This window comes from Sciurus carolinensis, chromosome 1, assembly GCF_902686445.1.
Source record: "Sciurus carolinensis chromosome 1, mSciCar1.2, whole genome shotgun sequence".
NCBI lineage: Eukaryota > Metazoa > Chordata > Mammalia > Rodentia > Sciuridae > Sciurus > Sciurus carolinensis.
Genome location: NC_062213.1, coordinates 43,322,614 through 43,349,004, shown reverse-complemented (window position 1 = coordinate 43,349,004; position 26,391 = coordinate 43,322,614). Strand labels below are relative to the sequence as shown.

General features: G+C 35.6%; 1 protein-coding gene across 3 annotated transcripts in view; it reads left to right on the top strand.

The window, feature by feature from the left end:
- Nucleotides 1-26,391, top strand: part of Dpy19l4 (dpy-19 like 4) — a 79,051-nt gene that overhangs the window by 49,980 nt on the left and 2,680 nt on the right. For all 3 annotated transcript variants that reach the window (XM_047521752.1, XM_047521745.1, XM_047521758.1), the window contains 7 exons: nt 2,656-2,814; nt 4,300-4,419; nt 9,902-10,022; nt 13,006-13,062; nt 14,260-14,342; nt 17,384-17,516; nt 24,388-24,546. In XM_047521752.1, the coding sequence (XP_047377708.1) occupies nt 2,656-2,814; nt 4,300-4,419; nt 9,902-10,022; nt 13,006-13,062; nt 14,260-14,342; nt 17,384-17,516; nt 24,388-24,546 (832 nt within the window). The remainder of the gene's footprint in view (nt 1-2,655; nt 2,815-4,299; nt 4,420-9,901; nt 10,023-13,005; nt 13,063-14,259; nt 14,343-17,383; nt 17,517-24,387; nt 24,547-26,391) is intronic.

Sequence of the window (26,391 nt, the reverse complement as noted above, 5' to 3'; positions counted from 1 at the left end):
AGATTGGAGCTACAGCTTCCAGGATTATCCAGGGTGGCCGCTCTGGCTTCCAAATGTGTTGGCAGATGGGGAGCTACAGCTCGGGTGTGGTCATAGTCGGCTGGAGGTCCTGGAGGCAGGGTGTTTTCGTTCTGGTTGGGGGATCCTGGAGGCTGGGTGTAATCAGTCAGTCTGGGGGTCCTGGTGGCAGGGAGCAGTCAGTCGATGTGAGGGCCCCGGAGGCAGGGAGTGATCGGTTGGGCTGAGGGATCCTGGAGACCAGGCTCAGTCACTCCGGCCAGGGGTCCTACAGGTTCTGGCTGTTGTCTTAAAATGGTGGCATCCTTATGTAACCAAACCTGCAGGTACTGTGACAGTGAACTTCCAGGCAACAGCAGGCAGCTGGTGCTCCACTGGTGGTCTGTGGTCAGTCTGCCGACTGCCGTTGGACAATCAGGAGGTGAAGCTTGGGCGGTGGGTGATCGGTAGGTGAAAGGCTGGTGATGGAAAGGTAGGCAAATGGTGGATGGTAAGCACCAGACAGTGAGCAATCTGACTCAAAAAGTAGTCGATATGTAGGTAGATTTTTTAAAGGTGCAGTTATCATAGGTGCAAAGTTTTGGTTGGTTTCATTTATTTTTTTTATTTATTTATTTTTTTTTTTTTTGGGTGCTGGGGATCGAACCCAGGGCCTTGTGCTTACAAGGCAAGCACTCTACCGACTGAGCTATCTCCCCAGCCCCTCATTTATTTATTTTTGGTACTGTGCATTGAACTCCAGGGACACTGGACCACATCCCCAGCCCCTCTTTTTTTTTTTTTTTTTTTTTTAAGTTTGAGACAGGGTCTTGTTAAGTTGCTTAGGGCCTTGCTAAATTGCTGAGAGTGACTTTTTTTTTTTTTGTGGTGCCGGGGATTGAACTCAGGGCCTTATGCTTGCAAGGCAAGCACTCTACCAACTGAGCTATATCCCCAGCCCTGAGACTGACTTTGAACTTCTAGTTCTCCCGCCTCAGTCTTCTAGGTCTCTCAGACTAAAGGTGTGTGCCATAATGCCTGGTGCTGAAGATATTTTGATAGTGCCTCTTGCAGACAGCTGTGTCTAAGCTGGGTGTGATGGTGCATACCTGTAATCCCAGCAGCTCGAGAGGCAGGAGGATTGCAAGTTTGAGGCCCTCAGCTACTTATTGAGACCCTATCTCAAAATAAAGACAAAAAAAGGGCTGGGACTGTGGCTCAGTGGCCAAGTGCCCCTGTGTTTAATCCCTGATACCAAAAAAAAAAGACAACTGTATCTGATACATTGTTAGACTTTAACCTTTTGTCCTAATTTCAGTGATTTGTGAAATAGACATTTTCAATTCATTGAGCACTCCTGCATGTCACTTCATGTCTTACCTCTTTACCCAGAGATAGGAATTGAGGATTGGAGGTCGGAGATGGATTAGAAGTAAGGATACAGATAAAAATACATGTAACTAGGAGTGTTGTTGATCATACTTAGCCTTAGGGTCAAAAAGTTTATCTTGATTCCTATGGCTCAAAAGACTATAATTCAAATTTTATAATTTTTGTCTTATGAAATAGATATCCCTGTTTAAAATGGATGCTTTTGAGTTATGATAATCAGTATAGAATATGGCTGTTGAGTCGATGTAATATGAACCATATTTGTAATTGTAATTTTCTAATAGCCATATTAAAAAAGATAAAAAGTAATTAATTGTAATAATATATTTTACTTAATCCACATAAAACATTATTTTAATGTATAAGCAATATAGAAATTGTTAAAGTCATTTTGTTCTTTTTTCCATTTTTTTCTTTGAAATCCTCAGTGTATTTTTGTATTTAAAGTATCTCTCAATTTGAATTAGCCGTATTTCAAGTGTTCATTAGCCACATGTAGCTAGTAGCTGTCACATTGGTCATTGCAGACGTATAGGTTGGTGTTTTAGTCAGCTTCTTGGCTGCTGTGACCAAAAGACCTGAAGAAAAATTAGAGAAGTTTATTTGGGGCTCATAGTTTCAGAAGTCTCAATCCATAAATGCCTAACTCCATTGCTCTGGGCTTGAGGTAAGGCAGAACATCATGGCAGAAGGGCATGATAAAGGAACACAGCTCAGGACATCACATCAGGAAGCAGAGAGAAAGAGCTCTCCTGACCACAACAAAATATAATGACCCAAAGCCCCACCTCCTCCAGCCACACCCTACCTGCTTTCAGTTACCACTCAGTTAATCCCTATCAAGGAATTAATTTACTGATTGTGTTAAGGTTCTCATAACCCAATCATTTCACCTCTAAATCTTGCATTGTCTCACATATGAACTTTTGGGGAACACCTAATAGCTGAATTTTTTGTTGTCTTCTTGATAAAAATAAAAATCATAACTCCTCCCAAAACGTATTGGGCCTTAGAGATGGTTACCTTACTTGGTAATAAAAAGAAGCAGTTTTACATTTGTTAGAGCAGTTTTGATGAAAGCATGTGCTTCCTAGAGGAGGGTTATTAATGTTATCTTTATTTATAAAAGATGGAACCTTACCTTTGTAAGTAAATTGACTTATAAATATGTTTTGTCTTAGTTTCTATTAAGATTTTTAAAAGTACTTTTATATCCAGTAGCTTAAACAACTGAAGTTTTAATATCATGCTTTTTGTCTTTTATAGGAATTTTACGATGAATTGGCTCCTCTGTCAAGAGTCCCTCCAGGCACCATCTCAAGATTTTTTTTTGCGATTGACACAATCTTCTTTATTACCATTCTATATTTTGGTCTTAATAATTTGTCTTCTTTCTATGACACAAGTTATTATTAGGAGAATTAAGTAAGTTCTGAGAATCAATCACACTACTAATATATTATGGAAATATGTGATTATTTATTTAGGTACTGGAGATTGAACCAAAGGTTGCTAAACCTCTGAACCATATCCCCAACCTTTTTTAGTTTTTATTTTGAGACAGGGTCTCACTAGGTTGCTTTGGACCTCACTAAGTTGCTGAGGCTGGCTTTGAACTTGCTATCCTCCTGCCTCATCCTCCCGAGTTGCTAGAATTGTAGGATGTGCCACCACACCCAGCTAAAATATCCTTTCTGTATGTATGTGGGTTGTGTTTTCTGGTACTGGGGATTGAACTCAGGCCCTTGTGCATGCTGGCTAAGCACACTGGGCTCTAGACCCTACCCCTGTTTTTCCTTTTTTTTTTTTTTTTTTTTTTAAGAGATGGGATTTTCCTGTCTTGTCCAGGCTGACCTTCAATTCCTGGGCTTAAGTGGTCCTCCTGCCTCAGTCTCCTGAGTAGCAGGGACTACAGGTGTGTACTACAGTGTCCCTTTAGTTCTATATTTGGTTTAGAGCTTTCAATTTTGTTTTCTCTTCATTGGTCATTATTAGTTGACCAGAAAAACTCATGTTTAGTCTTATACATTGAGATACATAGAGTCTAGATTTCCTATAGAAATAATAGGTTAAATTTTTATAGACTCAATTAGTAATTTATTCAGATTTTTATTAAGAATGATTTCTTCTACTTAATTGAAATGAACTAGTATAAGTGATTTTAAATTGTCATAGTGTTTGTTTATCATATTTGAAAGGTTTTGTGTAATTTCTTGATTTTAAGATCTTAATTATATTGTTATTTAACTGTTGGTTTAGTGATCATTAGTTGAGTCATAATTGATCTTGGGAAAGGAACCTAAAATTCATATATCGTCTGAAAATTCATAGTCTTCACAGAGTCAGTTGTCTTTGGGCTCTAAAAGATATTAGCAAAGAACTGGAGATATATGCTAGATATTTGACTAGCAGAATAGACTTTCAAATTTTGAGGACCATCTTTTTTGTTTGTTTTTTGTGGTATTGGGGATTGAACCCAGGAATGCTCTACCATTGATCTACATCCCCAGCGTATTTTATTTTTTATTTTGAGACAGAGTCTCAGTAAGTTGCAAAGGGTGGCCTCAAACTTGTGATCCTCCTTCCTCAGACTCCCTCCCTAATTGCTGGCATTATAGGTGTGCACCACTGCACCTGGCCACGTATACTTTTTAGTTATAAAGAGTTTAAAATTGGGGGCTGGAGTTGTGGCTCAGTAGTAGAGCACTTGCCTTACATGTGTGAGGCACTGAGTTCAATTCTCAGCACTGCATATAAATAAATGTATAAAAAAAGGCCCATCAACAACTAAAAAACAAATTAAAAGTTTAAAATTTCAGGTATGGCTTTCAAAGATAATAAACAGTGTGTCTTTGATTTTTCAAATATATATTCTAAAGGTAATAAAAAACACATTTCCTTTCTATTAAGTGGTAAGTCCCTGAAAGAAACTGTTACTCTTGAAGATGGACGAATTGGAGAAAGACCAGAAATAATTTATCATGTAATTCACACTATTTTATTGGGATCTCTTGCAATGGTTATAGAAGGGTAAGTGTACTTTATCTGTTTGTTTTTACAAAGATTGTTCTTTCTAATGGTAAAAAGTGGGCACGTTCAAGAATACATTTATAAAACTTTATAATAACTTAAAACCGGTCAATTTTCTTAGTATAACTGAAGTTTGCATTGATCTTTATGGTACAGTGAACTCTTGTTTCATTATTCATTCATATATTCAGAAATCATTGAATGTTTCAAGGTCCTCACTGTGCTAGGTGCCGGAGGCATGATGATAAGCAAAAGTGGACACACTGTCTCTAACCTTATGTCCTAATGGAGGTGAAAGATGTTAATCATACAAAATTTGAATTATAAGATGATGATTAAAGGAGAGGTAAATGGTAATGTGAGAACACTTAAAAACCTGAATTTGGCTTGAAGAGATCAGAAAGACTCTCTAAGGAAAAGATGCTGAGTTGAGACCTGAGGGGTAAGAGTGAACTTGGTAAACAGAAGAGGGAAGGGTATTCCAGGAAGAGGGAATAACATGCCACACTCTGCAGTAGGAAGGAGCATGGCACATTGTTGGGAAAGATGAAAAGGGGCTTAGTGTGGCTAAAGTGCAGCGAGTATGCAGTAGGACTTGTTGAGGACTTCAGGATTGTTATTTGTTTCTTTTATCCTTTTACTCTCCTCATTTTTTAAAAAAATTGCTTTTAAATGGCAAATTAACTCTTAGTGAAATACGGGCGGGATTCCATTTAATGTTCAAGAAGATAGACTATTTCCATTTCATTTGCTTGATAATTTTAATGTTCTGTATGTCTTCATAAATTTGTTACAGCAAATCAGTATCTATATGCAGTCATGTGTCACTTATCATTTGAATACATCTTAAGAAATGCATTGTTACATTGTGCAAATTCATAGAGTGTGCTTACACAACCTAAGAGTAGTATAACTTCTATGGTGATATATTATTGGACCACTGTCATAAATGTAGTCTATCATTAACTAAAACATCACTGTGCAGCATGTGACTGTATTAATATTCATATATGCTATGTCATAGTTATTTAGGGGTTTAAATGCTGGAAACATACCTCACCCTGTTTATTTTTAAATCTTTTAATTTTCAAACTCCTCTTATACCTGATTCTATTAAAAATATCACACCAACTTGTTAATAAACTTAATCAAAACATGTTGAATGAGTGAGAAGGGTACAGTGGTGTATGCCTTTAATCCCAGCCACTTGGGAGGCAGAAGCAACAAGATTGTAAGTTCAAGGCCAACCTTAGCAGTTTAGTGAGACCCATCTCAAAATAAAAAAAGACTGGGGTTATGACTCAGTGGTAGAGTGCCTCTGGGTTCAATCCCCAGCAAGAAAAAAAGAACATATTCACTGAGCAGAAGTTTTTAGATTTCTAGTAGCAGTCACTCTTAGCAGTGGTGAGAGGTATAAAAATATATAAGATGGAATTCCTCTTCTCCAGAAACTCATACTCTAGGAGGGTAAATGCAGCCTTCAGGAGTCCCTATATCCACCCTTACTTCTGATACCAACTGCAATTTTGTGGATTCCCAAAAACTACTTTCAGGTTTAGTAACTCACTAAGATTCTTAGAACTCAGAAAAGTTGTTATATTCATTGTTATGGTTTATTACAACAAAAGGATAAAGATTACAGTCATTCATAGGAAATAGGCATACAGGATAGGATCCAGGAGACACCAGGGCACAGAACACCAGTTGTCATCTCCCAGTGAATTTGTGCAGACAGTGCCTGTTTTTCTCAAGAACAGTGTATGGCAAGAATGCAGAAACACAGAGTACTGTCAATCACGGGAACTCAAGTAAGCTGTTGTTCAGTTTTTACTGGGGCCTAGTCACAAATACTGTGGTTTACTATCTCTGTGGCTGACCTGAACTTCTAGTCCCTCCAGAGATTAAACTGATACTGTGTGGCCTAGGGCCCCACCATAAATCATATTGTTAGCATAAATTCTCAGGTTTGACCCAACATCCCAGTTAAACAGATACTCTAGGCAGACAAGATGTTAGTTACCTCCTAGGAGTGAAAAGCAAACAGTCACATCTCTTCTTCAGGCAAGATTAATCCTTTACTAGTGCGCAGTAAATTAGAAGCATGAAAAGAAGTATAAAGAAAATACATAGGGGCTGGGGTTGTGGCTCAGTGGTAGAGTGCCCGCCTAACTCATGGGAGGCTCTGGGTTCAATTCTCAGCACCACATAAAAATAAATAAAATATTCTGTCTATCTACAACTAAAAAAAAAAAATTAACAAGAAAATACATGAGGCTTTTTGCACATTAATTAGTTACTTATTCTCAAATTGTAATTCATACCAGAATATTTCATCTCCTTCTTATTTCTTTTTTTTTCCTGCGATGTTGGATTGAACGTAGGGCCTCACGCATGCTAACTCTACTACTGAGCTGTACCCACGGCCCTCACCATTTTTTTTTTTTTTTTTTAATGAAAGAGGGAAATGTTACCATCTTTAGAAGTTTCTAGCCTTTTTTTAATAAGGAATGGGTCTCACTGTGTTGACCAAGTTGACCCAAACTTTTGGCCCAAACTCTTGTGCTCAGGCTATTTTCCTGCCTCAGCCTTCCAAGTAGCTGGAACTACGGGTGCCACCATGCTAGACTACATTAATGATTTTTCAGCAGAAAGTTTCTTATGGTTGTTTGAAAAAGATTTCATCCAGCATTTGGTTGAATTGGAGGAGAGTATAAAGATAAAAGATGGGAATGTTACTTTTATAATAAAATGGTATGGAAGGGAAGGATACCTTCACTTCCATGGAGTTGGCATGCATCAGTGGGTTTGGCACCAATGGACTAATCTCTAGAGCAGAGATATATTGTGTTCCAGGGAATGTTGTATACATATAACTCAGTGTGAATGGTGACATCTGTTGCTGTTGAGCAATGCTAGTATTGATTCTGGCTAACTGGAAGAGCAGGTTGATATTTCCAAAAATGCTGAAGTTGGGAGGAGATATTGGTTGTCCCCCAGGAAATGAATGCAGTTCCTATCTTCACCAGTATGTATTCTTATGTCTGCTACTTCTCTCAAGGCCTGGGTTATGATTCACTTTGTTGTGTGTGTGGTGTTGGGGGTTAAACCCAGACCTCACTCATGCTAGGCAAGTCCTCTACCTTTGAGTTATACCCCCAACCCAGGATTTACTTTCATTTAACTATATTCATCTCAAATTAGTCATTTCACTTTTACCTAACCCTAGACTTTATGTAAAATTTCTTATGCCTATTTCCTATTTGTTTCCCCTGTTTTTATATATATATATATATATATATTTTTTTTTTTTTTTTTTTTTTTTTTTTTTAAATTCGTGTACTATAGTTGTACATACCCCTGTTTGGTTTCATTCCATTTTGAAAAAGAACTCCTTGAGGGCTATAGCCTTGTTTTTCTTCTTTTCTGTTACTTTGGTTAGCTTATAGTACATGATCAATCAATGTTTATTATTAAATAAATGATTTTTTTTATTTCATAGTTGTGCTGTGTGATAGTTGACATTTATATCTAACCTCACAGTCTTCTTCTAGTCTTATCTGAGTTTAACACCAACAAGGATCTGGTTCTCCTTATTAATTTCCCAAGTTAATTCTAGGTCTTCCTCTTCCATCTTCAGTTTTTTCCGTTTCCTCTGAAGATAGGCTCTTTTTGTATTCTTTATCACCTACAACATAAAGTAATATACTTTCTTTTATTTATACAAGTTCATTTTTAAATTTTTTTTTAGTTGTTGATGGACCTTTATTTTATTTTTGAAATTTATTTGTATGTGGTGCTGAGAATCAAACCCAATGCCTCACAAATGCTAGGCAAGCGCTCTACCACTGAGCTACAACCCCAGCCCAAGTTCATTTTTTTTGTACACCTATTTTTTCATCTTTTTTTATTTAAGAGCCTCATTATAAGTCATTGGGAGTATTTGTTTTGTTTTTTAGTACTAGAGACTACTGAGAGACTGAGATATATCCTCACCCCTTTTTATTTTTTATTTTAAGACAGAGTCTTGCTAAGTTACTAAAGGCTAACCTCAAACTTGTGATCCTCCTGCTTCAGTCCCCTAAGTAGCTGCAGCCAGTATAGATCCTTGCTTTTTAAAAAATTAATCGCAAAAGTAGACTATAATGAACTCAAATAATATAGAAATACATGAAGTAAAAAATTAAAAATTCCACTTTCCAGGCATTATACCATGTATCTACATTTAACAAAAGAAAAAGCAAGCTGGACTTGGTGCACACACCTGTAGTCCCAGCAACTCAGGAGGCTGAGACAGGAGGATCCCGAGTTCAAACCCAGTCTCAGCAACTTAGCAAGGCCCTATTATTTATATCTATTGAAGGACACAGGATTTTTCAAAATTAAAACAATAGCACATGCTACACTTAAAACCATTGCATGTGTATCTTTATATACTTATGCTAATATGTCTATAGGCTAGATTACAGAAATGGCATTGCCTATCTTAGGATGCTTTAAATTTTTTATAAATTCTCCTGAATTTATTTCTGAAAAGTAAGTTAGCTGGATGCTGTGGCGCATACCTATAATCCCAGCAACTCGGGACGCTGAGGCAGGAGGATCTCGAGTTCAAACCCAGACTCAGCAACTTAGCGAGGCCCTGAGCAACTCAGTGAGACCCTGTCTCCAATAAAATATTTTAAAAGGGTTGAGGATGTGACTTGGTGGTTAAGTGCCCTGGGTTCAATCCCTAGTAACAAAAAAAAAGTAAGAGTTGTATTCTCCCCCTCCCTGACGCCCATTTATACACTCATTTATAACCTCATCCGACATTTAAAAGCTACTATGGTGTCCACTTACTTGTTTATTTTCTAATACAATGGCCTTCAAGACTGGGGGAAAGAAAAAGAAATGAATAGCTGATAAGAATGTCATTTTTAATGATATTTTAATTTTATTTTTAAATGAACAACTAATAATTTTATGTATTTATGGGATAAAACATGACATTATAATAAACATATACATTGTGGAGTGATTAAAAAATGTTATATTCTCTCTAGGAGTACAATTTTTCTACACCCGCATCAATATAAATGCTTTTATTTTATACTCAGTAACTCACATGTTTTATTATTTAAGAACTGGGTGACAATTGGTTGGTAAATATTTTTTTTTCTTTTTTGGCACTGGGAATTGAACCCAGGATTGTTTTACCACCAAGCTACATCCCCTGCTCTTTTTATTTTTGTTATTTTGAGTCAGGTTCTTACTAAGTTGCTTAGGGCCTCACTAAGTTGCTGAGCCTGGCCTTGAGTTCTTCCTGTCTCAGCCTCCCAAATTGCTATAATTATAGATGTGTACCATAACACCTGTGCCAACTAAACTTTTTCATTCTCCCTTAATGTTTTGGTATTTTCATGGGTAATAGGAAAGAACTTAGAAAAGTCAGATAATGATGATTGTAGGATGTCTTATATATTACTTTTTTATTTTTTTCTAGCCTGAAATATATATGGACTCCTTATGTGTGCATGTTAGCAGCATTTGGTGTATGTTCTCCTGAACTTTGGATGACACTTTTCAAGTGGCTTCGATTAAGAACTGTACACCCAATATTGTTGGTGAGCCATTGTTACTTTGTGTAAATACTTGTTTCTTTTCCAGTTGTGTAAAATCAAATACTAATAAATAGAAACCACATTGAATACAATCCAAAATAGCCTGAATAAGTCACATAATGACTTCCAGGTGGAAGAACAGGTCCTATGAAAAACATTTTATTATAATTTCTGATTATAAAATCAAAGCATTTCAGTCTATACAACCTAAAAAATACAAGGTAAAAATTCAATGAACCAGTGTTATGAGAAGCCATCAGGAATTATTTTTTTCTCTTTTTTCCTAACTACTCTTGAGCTGAAAGGAATTAAATTTTTTAGACTTATTTTATTTTTGTGGTATTGGGATTGAACTCAGAGCCTCACACACATTAGGAAAGCACTCTGCCTCTGACCTACATCCTCATACATCCTCAGCATTATTTTTTGGAGACAGTGATTTGCTAAGTTGCCCAGGCTGGCCTCAACTTTCAAAGTAGCTGGAATTACAGGTATGTGCCACCATGCCCTGCTCAAAAAAAATTAAAGGTAATGTGATGGTGGTCTTTATTTTTAAGAGACAGGATCTTTCTGTGTTGCTTAGACTGACTCCAAATTCCTGGAATCAAGTGATTCTCCTGCCTTAGCCTCCCAAAGAACTGAACTATAGGTTCATGCCACCACCATACCTGCCTTTAATTTTTATAAGATCTTTTTTGGTTTGATTTAGAGCTATGGTATTTTTTTATTCTACTGAGACATTTTTATTGTGCCTGCTATATGCTTGGCAAAAGAAAAAAAGATAAAACATAGTTAGCATGGAGGCTGTTGGTTCTGTCCCCAACATCACACAAAAAAGTATTCATAGGGTGCTATTAGAACATAGAGAAGGGCTATTTATTTCATTTATTTTTAGGGATTCAAGGTGACTTTCCAATTTGAAACTTGAAAGATGATGAATTCTGAGGCAAATGAAGAAAGAAAAGGTATTCATGGTAGAAGGAATAAACAGGAAGGTAAAGACATGATGCAATCAAAAGAAATAATCAGGGGCAAAAAAAGTTAGTCTTGTTGACACAAAGCATGAGGTAGGGGTGGTCAAATGATGAGATTATGGTGGCCTTCATTGTCATACCATGGAGCTTGGTCTTTAAGAGGCAGTAGGAGGGCACTGAGATTTTTATGCCTCATAGGGAGTAAGAGTCAAACATATTTTCTATTACCTCACTCTTAAAATTCTTTAAGGATAGGCTTAAAGGTGACAAGACCCAAGTCTAAAAGGAGGCCAAGTGGGTGAAAGTAAGATAAGTGTCAACTTACTGAATGTTCACTATGTGTCAGATTCTGTTTTGACGCATTTCATGTGGTATTCAATGCTAGGTTTTATTATCTCTATAGAGAAAGAAACTAAATTGGTTAAATAACTTGTTTAAGACAATATAACTTTTATATGTGAAAACCATGATTCACTTCCAGCTTTTTGGATTCCAAAACCTGTTTGAGAGCTGGTTACAAGGGTGCATGTCTATAATCCTAGCAACTCAGGACCCTGAGGCAGGAGGATCACAAGTTTGACACCAGCCTCAGCAATTTAGCTAGACCCTAAGCAACTTAAATTTTAAAAAATAAATAAATAAAAAGAACTAGTTATATGAACTCAGTGGTAAAGTGCTCCTGGGTTTAAAGTACTGGTGCCAAAAAAATAAAATAAAATAAGCCCATTTATATTATTACCACATTGACAAAAGAAAAATACTGTGCTATATTGGAGTGAAAAAAAAAAGTAGTTAGAAAAAGATTAATAAAATTCAGTGCTTGATTAAGTACTGGGGGAATGAACTGTGTGAAGTGGCACATGCCTGTAATCCTAGCAGTTTAGGAAGCTGAGGCAGGGGGATTGCAAATTCAATGCCAGCCTCAGGAATTTTAGCAAGGCCCTAAGCAATAAAAATAAAAAATAAAAAGACCCTATCTCAAAAATAAAAAATAAAAAGGTCTGGGATGTTGCTCACTAGTAAAGTTCCCTGGGTTAAATCCCTGGTACCAAAAAAAAAAAAATATGGGGGAATGAGAAAGAAGTAGAAATCATGAATATTTTCTAGGTTTCTGGTTTGTATGACTGTGGCTCATGGATCATTCGGTTAACAACAGACAAGGGACAACAGGAATAACTGGTTTTGGTAGGAACATGAGTTACGTTTAATAATAATCATGTTATATTTTGCCAGTCTTATTCCCAAAAGAATTTATACATTCTTATTTTAACATAGTAGTATATTAATACATTTTTTTTTTAGCTATTTTTTCTGTTATTTTATTTTTCCCCTGATACTGGGGATTGAACCCAGAGGCTCTTTACAACTGAGCCACTTCCCCAGCAAAACTCCCCATCCCATTTTTTTGAAACAGGGTCTCACTAAACTGCTTAGGACCTTGCCAAATTGCTGAGGCTGCCCTTGAGCTTGTAATCCTCCTGCCTCAGCCTCCCAAGTTGCTGGGATTACAGGCATGTGCCACCATACCCAGCTCATTTTCTTGTTGTTAGATTTTCACAGAGCAGTTCAGAATTCCTTGCAGACTTTTTTTTTTTTTTTTTTTTTTTTTGGGTGCTGGGGATCGAACCCAGGGCCTTGTGCTTACAGGGTAAGCACTCTACGGACTGAGCTATCTCCCCAGCCCCCCTTGCAGGCTCTTAATGGCATAAGTCCCTGGCAAATTTTCAAATATTGATTCACTATTTAAAATATTATTATGAGCATCACTGTTTTTATGCTCTGCTATAAATATGTAGTAAATATGTATGTCTCACTTTACTTCCTCATTAATAGTTTTGAAACACATTAATTATCCCTCATCCCACTTTGTGAACTCAATTCCATCTTGGCTTCACTTTCTGTTGTTGAAATTTTTATAACTATAAGGATATTCAGTTGATCATAAAGTCATTGCTAGTATCTCTAAAGTATACTCATATTTACCCATAACCCTTTTTGCTTTGATATTTCAGGCTCTTATTTTGAGCATGGCTGTGCCGACTATAATAGGTCTAAGTTTATGGAAAGAGGTAAGAAAACCAAATGCTTACATTACTAAAATGTACATGGTGATGATTTTTTTTTTTTTTTTTTCGATACCAGCATTAAACTTGGGGCACTTAACTACTGAACCACATTCCCAGCCCTTTTCATTTATTTATTTTGAGACAGTGTCTGGTTAAATTGCTTGTGGTCTTGCTAAGTTGCTGAGACTGGCTTTGAATTTGCAATCCTCCTGCCTCCTCCTACCTCTGCTGCCCAAGTAGCTGGGATTATAGGCATGCACAACTGTGCCTGGCTGATGATAAATTTATATATGTCAGTAGGAAACTTCTATCAAGATACTATAACAACCAGACATGGTTGCAAATGCCAGTAATCCCAGCAACTGGAGTAACTGAGGCAGAAGGATAACAAGTTGAAAGTCAGCCTCAGCAACTTAGTGAAGCCCTATGAAATTTAGGGAGACCCTGTCTCAAAATAAAAAATAAGAACTGGGGGTATAACTCAGTGTTAGGGTGACCCTGGGTTAAATACTTGGTTAAAAAAAATTATTCTAACAAAGCCTGATATTGTTACTAATGCTTTTTTTTTTTTTTTTTTTTTTTTTTTTTTTTAAGAGTCATGCTAGAAGGCCCAAAACATTTTTAGAATGCCATATAGTTTAATAAGATTGTAAATTTTGTATATAATTGGCAAAGGAAATTGCTGAATAAGTAGATCTTTTTTTTTTTTTTTTCTTTTTTTTTGGGTGCTGGGGATCGAACCCAGGGCCTTGTGCTTACAAGGCAAGCACTCTACTGACTGAGCTATCTCTCCAGCCCCGAATAAGTAGATCTTAATGTTTAAAAATATTCCCTTCATTTTAATATCTATAATATAAATTATTTGGCTTATCATACTGTAACATGAAACTACTTAGCAGTAAACCTGCAATCTTTCACTTGATTAGTATGTGCATAAAATACAGAATTGATGATTAATTGTTCAGTATTGATAAAATTATTTATTGAGTCTAAGCAATGAATCAACCATAAGATAATTATTTAGATTGAGAAGAATGAGCAGGTCACTGAAAGAAAGCAAAGAGAGCTATGACATTTTTGTCATGAAAACATTATTGTATTATTTGCCTCAAATTACTCTTTTAGTCTTTTGAGGTACTTTGGAGCAACTATAAACTTTCTAGTTACTTACATCTTTTGGGGGTTTGTTTTGCATTTTAGTTTTTTCCAAGATTAATGACAGAATTAACGGAACTACAGGAATTCTATGACCCAGATACAGTGGAACTTATGACCTGGATAAAGTAAGAATTGAACTGCCCAAAACTGTTGTTAAACTATTAACTAATTATTGCATGCTACCTAATGGATTCAGGGGAAATAATGAATTAATTAATACTTTTCCAATTTCTCATAAAACTCAGCAATTTTATCACCATGTTTTTTAGGCATTCTTAGTGTTAATTGGACTTTGTAATTCTGTTGTCTTATGAAACTTACCTCTAGGGACTTGAAAATACGTTGATAAGTGAGATTAGAGACTTCCACCACTAAAGACCTAGAAATATGGAATAAAAAGGAACTGATATCATTTTATTTAAACATTTTTAAATAAAATGTTAGGAAGCATCAAGAAAATGCTTCTTTTACTATTGGCTGGAGGTGAATGGGCAATAGATTGCTGGTCTTAGTTACAGGGGGTTTATATTTTAATTCTTAAGCAGAACAGGTATTGTGGTCTTGGCCTCTAGAAGCAGAAAATTGGAATTGAGATCCCTCCCTTAACACAGGTATATATAACCCAGGGACTCAAAAGATTACACTGTCAAAAGACTTCACTGTCAGTGAAAGAATCTAATAGCAAAATATCCGCCAAGTGATAAGTATCTCTCTCTTGGCTTCAACTCTCAGTCAAAATTTTTCCTTCTAAGTTTGTAGTAAAGGATCTGAATTCATTAGGACTTACAGTTTAAAATTATACTTTTCTATTCTAGAAAATCCCAGGGGTGCCACGTGAGGCACATGACACATGTCTGTAATTCCAGGGATTCAGGAGGCTGAGGAAGGAGGATCACAGGTTCAAAACCAGCTTCAGCAAAATTAGCAAGATCCTGTCTCAAAATTAAAAAATAAAAAGAACAGGGATGTTGCTCAGTGGTTAAGCACCCCCTGGGCTCAATAATCCCCAGTTCAAAGAAAAAAGTGGTCCTGGGTTTATCTAGGATATCTGATACATCCCCAGCTCAGGCCACACAAGATTTCATAAGTTGCATGAAGGTGAACTCTAAAATTACAAAACAGATGAAGTAACAACTCCACACAGCAGGTATCAGCTAATATTTGTGATAAATAGCAGGATTAGACCTCTGCCAATTTTTGAAAATAAAATTTGTGTCATTCAGTGTTTGCTGTGTAACAGACTGCCACAAAACTTTTTGGCTTATAAGCAATAAACTTTTATTATTTGGCACAATTTTCAGCAATGGTAACAGTGGAGAGGTTTCTCCTGGTCTGACCCAGCTCAGGTGGGACTGGATAGTCTGGTATGACCTCTTTCACATGTCTGGTGTTGACTAGGCTAAAGGGATCATATTAATTTGGCCATAATTCTAGTGAATTAGGATGGGCTTGTTCATAAGGTAGTAGTTGTAGAGTTACCAAGAGCAACAAGAGAGGACAAGTTTCAATGTCAAATGTGTTTTAAATCTGTACCTATGTTATGTTCGTTATTTTCCAATTGACTAAAGCAAATCACATGACCAAGACCAGCATTCCCTTCATGATCATGACTGTAGACTATAAAAAGAGGACTTGTTATATCCATTTTTTTTGTTTGTTTTTTTGTGGTGCTGGGGATTGAACCCTATATCCATTTTTATAATCAGCCTATCCCATGGTTAGAAGCTATAAAATAATTACATTGAAATTATTAAAGTACAAACAAAGAAATAAAAATATCAAAAAGGAATGAAATGCTGAAAAAAGTTCAGGAAAATATTTGGAAAAAAGACAAAAGATGTTTTTAGAAATAAGGAATCAATGTATAGAATAAGTATATAGAAATGAGAATAGGTCTTTGTAAGGTCTTACTGTGTATGAAACTTTTTTTTTTTTTTCTTTTTTCTTTTTGGTACTGAGGATTGAACCCAAGGTCGCTTAACCACTGAGACACATCCTCAGCCCTTTTTTGTTTTATTTAGAGACAGAATCTTACTGAGTTTCTGAGGCTGGATTTTAACTTGCTATCCTCCTATCTCAACCTCCCAAGCTGCTGGGATTATAGGCGTGCGCCATCACACCTGGCAAAAATTACTTTCTTTACATCACCCTTAACTATTGCTCATTAATACTTTTTGTGAATTGTACTTACAGTGAGTGTGCACTGACTGTACAGTCTTGTGCGGTCATTAAAATAAAAAAACTCACATCTATATTTGTGATTTACCATATTTTCAAAAATGTAACAAAGGTCTGGACAGTTGGATGTTTTCCTGGGGTGTAATTGTTTTTGTCTTTGTATTTCCTCACTAATGAGTGATCCCTGAGCCCAGTGGCCAGGTGCCATTTCTTTATTTTCAGAACTGGGTACTATGCCTAGAACATAGGTGGGTGCTGAATGTTAAATACATCAAGTGAGTGAATAAATTAAGGCAGACCTGGGGTACAATTCAATGGTAGACCACTTGTCTACCATGTGTGAGGCCCTAGGTTCTATCCCCAGCACTGGGAAAATAAATAAATGAATGCATGTATGTGTGCATGCATTACAGCAGCCATTTAGGATCTGTTTGTAGGTTTCCCACCTTGTAAGTAGCATTCGTCTTGGCCTTTGGATTATGATTCAGGTTGGAGTGGTCCTACATGTGTTATCTGGAATCAGGTACATGAGTAAAAACAGGAAAGAAGTAGGAGTGTAGATGAATTTGGAAGGAGTTGTATTGTGGTGATTAATGTTTGCAAAAGATGAATTTGAGAATTTATAGTGTTACCACTGAACTAGCCACTGTACCTAAAATAGTATATTCTTGTCACTATCCATTTGTTCTGGATTATCTTTTAATAACATTATTGCCACCTGACATAACTGTTTATTTTTATTTTCTCCCCTTTCTCCCTCTTTAAAAAAAAAAAAAAAAAAAAAAACTTCAATATTTAAGCATTCAGAACAGTGCTTGGCATATTGTAGATGCTGAGTTTTTAATGAATTCATAAGTGAAAGGAAAACTGACATACAAATTTAAGTGTTACACATTGTAAGTTACTTGGTGTTTCAGAGTTGACATAAATTATTGCTCTTAATAGTATACTTACCTTTTCATTGTGTGAATCTTTTGGTTCTTTGCAGAAGGCAAGCTCCAATTGCAGCTGTATTTGCAGGGAGTCCTCAGTTAATGGGTGCAATTAAATTATGCACTGGATGGATGGTGACAAGCTTGCCTCTTTACAATGATGATGATCTCCTCAAGAGAAATGAAAATGTAAGACATTTTAAATTTGATATGTGGGTCTTTTTTACAACTGTTTGTATTTTATATAGTTCTATAGTGATGTATATGTTCCTAGTTAGCTAGGAAAATCCAAATAATTTTAGAAGAGATAATTCGTTTTAGTTTTTTTTTTTTTTTTTTTTTTGCGGTGCTGGGGATCAAACTCAGGGCCTTGTGCTTGAGAGGCAAGCACTCTACCGACTGAGCTATCTCCCCAGCCCTTGTTTTAGTTTTTAAAAGCTGTATAATACATTTTTTTTAAACAAGAGGAAACCCAAAATTAAAATAGTAAGTTCTTTGTTTTATGAACAGTATTGATTTTTCCAGGAAAAACATTTAATTTTTATTAAGGAAAATGACATGTAATATTTCAGAAAGGGAAACTGTTTTAAAAATATCTTTGTTCTCTCTCTGGGCATGGTGGTACATACCTATAATCCCAGCAGCTAGAGAGACAGAGGCAGGAAGATTGCAAGTTTCAGGCTAGCCTCAGTAATTTAGCAAGGCCCTAAGCAACTTAATAACACCCTCTCTCAAAATTAAAAATAAAAAGAGGATGTAGCTCAGTGATAATATGTCCCTGGGTTCAATCCCTTGCACCAGGAAAAAAGAAAAAAAAATATTGTTCCCAAATTGTTGAAGGAAAGCTGTCAATTAATGTCTTGATATATTTTGTTTTCCCAAGCCAAAATTTTATTATTGATTATAAAAAAATAATTCTTTTTTTAATATGGGCTTTTATTAATAATTCAGTATAACATTAAAATGGTATCTAATTGTAGTTTAAAGAATATGTTATTTTTTCCATATTTTTTATTGTTGCATTATAGTTGTACATAATGGTGGGATTTGTTTTTACATATTTATGAATGCACACAATATAACAATATAAATTGGCCAGTATCATTTCCCAGTATTTCTCCTTTCCCTTCCCTCCTCTCTTCCCCTGGGAGTATATATTATTTTGAATGTTTGTTATAGTTTTAAATGACAACTTCATATCTGAAACTGAACCTGGATTCACAATATTCTGTTTTTCAGTTTGAGAAAATTTCATATAGTTTGTAAGTATTAAGAAGTATAAGCAATATAGAGGATAAGAATACAGACTGTGAAATTAAATTGGACTCAAAAGCTTGCTCTCCCACATATTAGCTTTGGAACCTTGTGTATGCTACTGAACCTGGAAATAATATTAGTTTTCACTCCTAATTGTGAGAATTAAATGAGATGATGTGTTATGTATTAAAAGTTTGCTTTTATTTTGTTATGTACTATTAAATTATAATTGTATATACATGCACGTATATACATGTATACAAATTACAAAGGGGAGTTCGAAAACAAGAGTAATCAGTTCTACCTATAGAAATCTTAAGAATTTATCATAAAGGTCATTTGTCTTGATGTGAGCCTTGAAGATTGAATGGAAACTTGTTTGGAAAAAGAATTCTTATGATTTCAGGCTGAAAAACTAACATAAAGTGAAGATTTTTTTTTTTTTTTTTTTTTTGGTACTGGGGATTGAACCCAGGGGCACTTAACCACTAAGCCACATTCCTAGTCCTTTTTATTTTTTATTTTGAGACAGGGTCTTCCTAAGTTGCTTAGGCCTTCCTAAGTTGTTGATGCTGGCCTTGAACTTGTGAGCCTCATGACTCCTTCTGACTTGCTGGGATTATAGGCATCGTGCACCACTGCTCCTGGTACAACTCAAGAAATTTATATGACCATGAAATTAGAAAATAAAATGAAGCCAAATTCTGCAAGGCCCGCAGTATTATGCTGACTTATTCTTGAAGCAGTGGGAGACATGAAAGATTTTTAGTAAGTTTGACAGTGGAATGATTTTTTTAGAGTTAATTATGGTCTTAACTGAGAAAGCAGATTGAAGCAGGCAAAGGAGAAATCAAAGATGAAGAGATCTACCTGAGGGTGAATTGCCTGAGAGACAACAGCCATCTCTGATTAGTATTTTCTATACTTCAAAGATGTAGAATTGTTTAGGCAGAATAGTGACATATTCTTTTTTTTTTTTTTTTTTTTTTGCGGTGCTGGGAATTGAACCCAGGGCCTTGTGCTTGCGAGGCAAGCGCTCTACCAACTGAGTTATCTGCCCAACCCAGTGACATATTCTTGAACTTTATTTTTCTGTAGACTTAAAAAAAACAACTCTAATTTTACTCCTTTTTTTTTACATTTTTATAAATTTGTTTTAATTAGTTATATATAACAATAGAATGCACTTTGATACATTATATATAATGGTATATAACTTCTCATTCTTCTGGCTATACATGATGTATAATCCCACCAGTCATATTGCTCTATATGCACATAATGGTAATAATGTCTGATTTATTCTGTCCAATCTCCATAGCCCCTCCCCCCCTTCAATCTCCTCTACCTAATCTAAAGTAACTCTATTCTTCCCTACTACCCTCCATTTTTGAATTAGCATCTGCATATCAGATAAAACATTTGGCTTTTAGTGTTTTGGGATTGGCTTATTTGCTTAACATGATATTCTCCAGCTCCATCCATTTACTGTCAAATGCCATAATTTCATTTGTCTTTAAAGCTGAGTAATAGTCCATCGTGTATACATACCACATTTTTTTATCCATTCATCTGTTGAAGGGCACCTAGGTTGGTTCCATAGTTTAGCTATTGTAATTTGAGCTGCTACAAACATTGATGTTTATATTACTGCATCACTGTAATATGTTGATTTCATTTTATATTTTTAATTTTTTTTAGCTGTTGATGGATCTTTATTTTATTCATTTATTTATATGTGGTACTGATAATCGAACCCTGTGCCTCACACATACAAGGCAAGTGCTCCACCACTGAGCCACAACCCCAGCCCCTGCTGATTTTATTTTGCTTTTGCTGTTGATAATACTTGTTCCTAATGGAATTTCAGAATTTCTTGTAATTAGGTCAGAGTTAAATTTAACATTTTAGAATTTTAAATTTAATGGAACTTGGCTCTGAGAATAACAACCATGGTTTTTGTTTTGTTTTTATTTTTTCTAAACCTTTGTCTTTCTCTGTAATATCTGGTACATAGCAGGTACTAAATACATTTATTGATTAACCAAAATTCAAATAGAACTTCATAAATGAAATCATATTATTTAGATTAGACATTATCTCTAATTTATAGTGTATGACTAATCTTTGTGTAATTCCTTAAACCAGTGATTCTCAACCTGGGATGATTATGCCCCTAGGGAACATCTGGTGCAGTGTCTGGAGACACTTTGAGTTCTCACAACTGGAGGTGGGGTTCTATAGGCAACTAACTGGTAGAGACCAGGTTTGCTGGTAAACATTCTACAATGTGTGGAGCAATCTCCCTTCTGTCTCAAAGAACTCTCTGGCCTGAAATGTCTGCAGTGCTAAGGTTGAAAAATTCAGCTCTAGGCTATTAGTAATAAAATTGCTATTACACAGTTGTAGGTTTTGGGGGTTTTGGGGGGTTTTTTTTAGCTTGTTTGTTTTGTTTAACTTGGTTTGTACAGTATTAGGGCAGGAACCTAGCACATGTTAGGCAAGTGCTGATCTATATCCCAGCCTTTTAAAAATATTTTAAGACAGTCGCACTGAGTTGCTTAGGCTGGCCTTGAACTTTCGATCCTTCTTCCTCAGCTTCCTGAGTAGCTTGGATTATAGCTTGCCACAGTAGTGTTTTTTAATACCATGGTAGTCTGTTTTAGTTTTCTAAACTTAAATAAAATAAATATGTATATAAAATAAATATAAATGCAAGTAAAAATAAATAAAAATGTATGTAAACAACTATCAGTAGATATAAACTGGATAAGATAGAATCATTCTCATTAAAATTTATTCAGCTCAACAAAATGAGCAATTTCCTTTTGCTATATTAGCATTCTGTATAGCACAAATGTCAGTAGACATTGGACTTGAAAGGTACTAGACAGCCAGCAACCATAATACATAGTAGGCAGCTACTGAGTATTCTGCAAACAGGCTGGAATATTTTTTAATCACAACTTCAAATTTCAGTACTTTAAGGACAAATGGTATGTGATACTAATGTGGTTGGCAAAGTCGTAATTAAAATGCCATGGAATCAAGACATGAATCTTAAGCATCCTTGCTCAGTATTGTGTGACAAATTATTTTTTACTTTCTTGTCTCTGTGTCATGCATAAAATGAGTATAAAAGGGAGGGGTGGGAGGGGTGGGGGGGGAGGGAAAAAATGGCAGAATGAATCAAACAACATTACCCTATATAAATTTATGATTACACAAATGGTATGCCTTTACGCCATGTACAGACAGAGAAACAACATGTATCCCATTTGTTTACAATAAAAAAAAAATGAGTATAAAAACTCTGATACATGTTAATAAAAAATTAAAGACCCTGTTACAACTCAGTAATTAAAAGATAAGTAGCCCACTTTAATAAAAGGGGAAAGAACTTTAGTAGACATTTGTCCAAAGCAGTAATTCAAATGACTAATGAACATATGAAAAACTGTTCAATCTCATCAGCTGCCAGGGAAGTGCAAATAAAATCCACAATTAGATACCACTTCAGACCTAGGAGAATAGCTAAAAATCAAAAGGACAAGTAATAACAAGGGGAAAACTTGAAACCAAATTGTTGTACACTGCTGGTGGGAATATAAAATGTACAGCTGCTTTGGAAGCAAGTCTAGCAGATTCTCAAAAAGTTAACCACAGAGTTACCACAAGATCCAGCAATTTTTTTTTTTTTCTTGTGATGCTGGGGATTGAACCCAGGGCCTTGTGCATGCAAAGCAAGCACTCTGCCAACTGAGCTATATCCCCAGCCTAGTGATCCAGTAATTCTCCTTTCAGTTATATACCCAAGAGTAATGAAAACATGGCCACCCAAAAACTTATACACAAATGTTCATAGAAGCATTATTATAGCCTAAACATGGAAGCAGCTCAGATGTTTATCAGCTGATGAATGAATAAGCAAATATCTATACAATAGGATAAGTCTTAGCACTGAAAGGGAGCAAAGCCCTGATACATGCTACAACATGAATGAATTTTGAAAACATTGTACTCAGTAAAAGAAGCTAGTCGCACAGAAATACATATGTATGATTCCCTTTATGTGAAATGTCCAGAATAGTTACATTAGAATATTGGGCTGACACTTGGCACGCACTTAGTTGCTTAGGATCTTGCTAAATTGCTGAGACTGGCCTTGAACTTGCAATCCTCCTGCCTCAGCCTCCCAAGTGGCTGGGATTACAGGCACGCACCACCATGCCCAATATAATCTTTACTTTTTAATGTATTTATTTCGGACTAAGTAGTTTTTCCTCAGAAAATTATTCTTAAAATCTTAAGTTTCTATATTCTATGGAACATAGTAGGGAGAATCTTGAGAAGTTTAAATGCACATCATTCAAGTAAACCTCTTAATCTTTTAAACTCTCCAGTTACTCTATTTTTATTTATTACACAGAGATCAAAGATTACACCTGTAATCTCAGTGACTCAGGAAGTTGAGGCAAGAAGATCACAAATCCTAGGATCAACTTAGTGAAACTATCCCAAAATAAAAAATAAAAAGGTACAGTTAGTGGTGGAGCACCTTGGGGTCAATTCCCAGTACTGAAAAAAAAATTACATTAATAGTAAATTTTAAAAATTTTATTAGTACATGTTAACAGGGTTTAGGGTGAATATTTCCATCCATGCATATGGGGTATGCTGATTAAATCCATCCTTCCTCCCAGCCTCACTACACACTTCCTTTTCAGACTCTAGTAATCACTATTCTACTTTCAAGTCAACTTTTTTTTTAGCTTTCCCGTGTGAGAGAGAACATACAATACTTGTCTTTGTGAGTTTGGCTTATTTCAATAGTACTCTTTTTTTTTTTTTGTTCTGAGGATTGAACCTAGAGGCGCTTAACCTCAGCCACATCCCTGGCCCTTTTTTTATATTGTATTTAGAGACAAGGTCTCACTGAGTTACTTAGGGCCTTGCTAAGTTGCTGAGGCTGGCTTTGAACTTAGGATCCTCCTGCCTCAGCCTCCAGAGCTGCTGGGATTATAGGCATGCCCCACAGTGCCCAGCTCAACAGTACTTTTTTTTTTCTTTCTTTTTTCTTTTTTTCAGTTTTAGGTGGATACAGTACCTTTATTTTATATTTATGTGGTGCTGAGGATGGAACCCAGGGCCTCACATGTGCCAGGTGAGCGCTCTACCACTGAGCCACAACCCCAGCCCCTCAACAGCACATTTTTAAAAAAGCAAAATTCCACCTCTCCTATCAGTGCTCCTAAATAACATTTTCGATTTTCTATGTTCCCTTCAAGTCTGGGTCTATGAACGTTCCTTATTTATATATGGTGGTTATCAGAATTGCATCATCATATTATTTCTAATTAGATTCCACATTATTTTTGCTCATTATTTTATATTTATGATCACTGTGATACATGAGTATAAGTTTCGCAAGGGCAGAAATCAAATCTTATACTTTTATTTTCTATACATAGTGCATAGTACTAAGAACATAGTAGGTGGTCACTGTGTATAGTTTTTTGTTTCTTTGTTTCTTTTGTTTTGGTACTGGGGATTTAACCTAGTATACTTATCACTGAGCTAAATCCCCAGTCCTTTTTATTTTTTATTTTAATAAGAGCTCAGGCTAAATTGCTTAGCGCCTCACTAAGTCACTGAGACTGGCCTCAAACTTGGGATCCTCCTTCCTCAGCCTCCCAAATTACTGGGATTATAGGCATGCACCACCATGCCTAGCTTAGTATAGTTTTGATAAACAGGAGCTTACAATATCTTTTAAAGACTAGTTTTAATTATTTTCTTTCAGATTTATCAAATCTATTCAAAGCGATCTGCTGAAGATATTTATAAAATACTGACGTCCTACAAAGCTAACTATCTAATTGTGGAAGATGCTATCTGCAATGAAGTCGGAACCATGAGAGGCTGTAGGGTTAAAGATTTATTAGATGTTGCAAATGGCCATGTAAGTAAAAATTAAGAAAGTTTTTTTTTTTTATAAAAATAACTTTATTTAAACTTACCTCCAAATTTTATTTTTAGAACTGAACTAAGAGTATAATTGACTACTATAGTAATGGGAGTGCTTATTACAAGTAGTTTGAAGTATTGGGGTTTTTTTGTGGGGGCAGGTACTGAGGATTAAACACGGCCATGCTTTATCTGTGAGCTACTATCTCCCCAATCCTTTTTTTTTTATTTTGAGACAGGGTCTTGCTAAGTTGCTTAGGGGCCCACTAAATAGCTAAGTCTGTCCTCAAACTTGCAGTCTTTCTGTCTCAGCCTTCCAAGTCCCTAAGATTATAAGGTGTGTGCTACCACATCTAGCTGAAGTGTATTTTTCAATGTACAAAGAAAAAATGAGGCATTTTTTACAAAACAAAAAATATTTCACCAATACTCATTTATTCATTGCCTGTACTTGTGCATGTTTCAGTATTTGTTAACAAAAGATGGCATAATTTGATTTAAATAATGATCTTTTTTAATATATGTATTTTTTTAGATGTTGATAGACCTTTATTTTACTCATTTATTTATATGTGGTGCTGAGACTCAAACCCAGTGCCTCACACATGCTAGGCAAGCACTCTACCACTGAGCTCCAACCCCAGCCCAAAATAATGAGTTTATTGTAACATGTTATAATAAATGAAAGAGCCTCTGGTTGCATTGTTTGAAGTAATTTGATTCATATCTAGAAAAAGATGCTTACTAAATTAACACAGTGCATATTTAATGAGTCCTTATTATCCAAAAAAATTAATGTATTCAGAGACACTTTCATCAATAGGATCTAGCTGGATATTAATTTTTACATCAATTTCAGCTATTTTTCCAAGCTTACTTGCTTCTCAGCCTGCAGTGGATTACTATATCTGATAAACAAGAAGACTGACAGGGGAGTTTGTGTATCTGATAATTAGTGTTGGCTGGAATGAATGCCTTTGCTCCTGAGAAAAGTAGAGAGAGGAACTTGAGCAGGTTGTCCTAAGATATAGTGCATAGTCGGTTTATGTTGCAGCCAAGATTTTTTTCTGTCCCTTCTTAAATAATCACAGTTCTTTGTTGTATCATTCAAGACCAAGTTGGAGATAAAAAATTAGTTTTAGAGATTTCCACCTTCTTTTTCTTCATGACCCTTAAGCTTGTATTATAAACTTACTCTGTTGTATGCTCCATATATTTTGAGTTTTCTCCATTGATACTTGATGGCTATGATCTTTGATATATTGTGACAGTGAAATGTAATTAAGCATTGTTATTCAGTAATTGCTGCTGTGATGCTGTCTTCTGTCTGAAGCCTTTCTGTTCTGCTCTTGGCTGCTCTGTTTTAAAGGTTAAGCCACATCTTTCATGTAATATCCTCCATAGACTTAGGCTAATCCATTCTTTTGTTTTTAATATTGGCTCTCTGTCATCTTCCAAAGGCATTAGAATAATATTTAGTATTTTATTATTAAAAATAAAAGTCAGGTGAGCTAAGCCATTGTAGTGAACATCATTAGATGAGAATGTAAAAGTTTGCACTGGATAAGTTGTATAGGCTTACTTGCTTACTGAATAATTATGACTCAGTTCTACAAAAGGAGAAGAGTTTGAATATACATTAGGAGCATAAAATGTTCATTTCTCAGCCTTAGTGGTCTCTATGATACAGTTCTTCAGAACAATGATAATGGATTATGAAAACAACACTTGCCAAATTTTAGGATTAAGACTTTTAAAAATTTGAGACAATTTATACTTTCTTAATGTGGTGAGTCATTTATGAAGAGACTTATGTTCTCTAATAGTGGAAAATATTTGA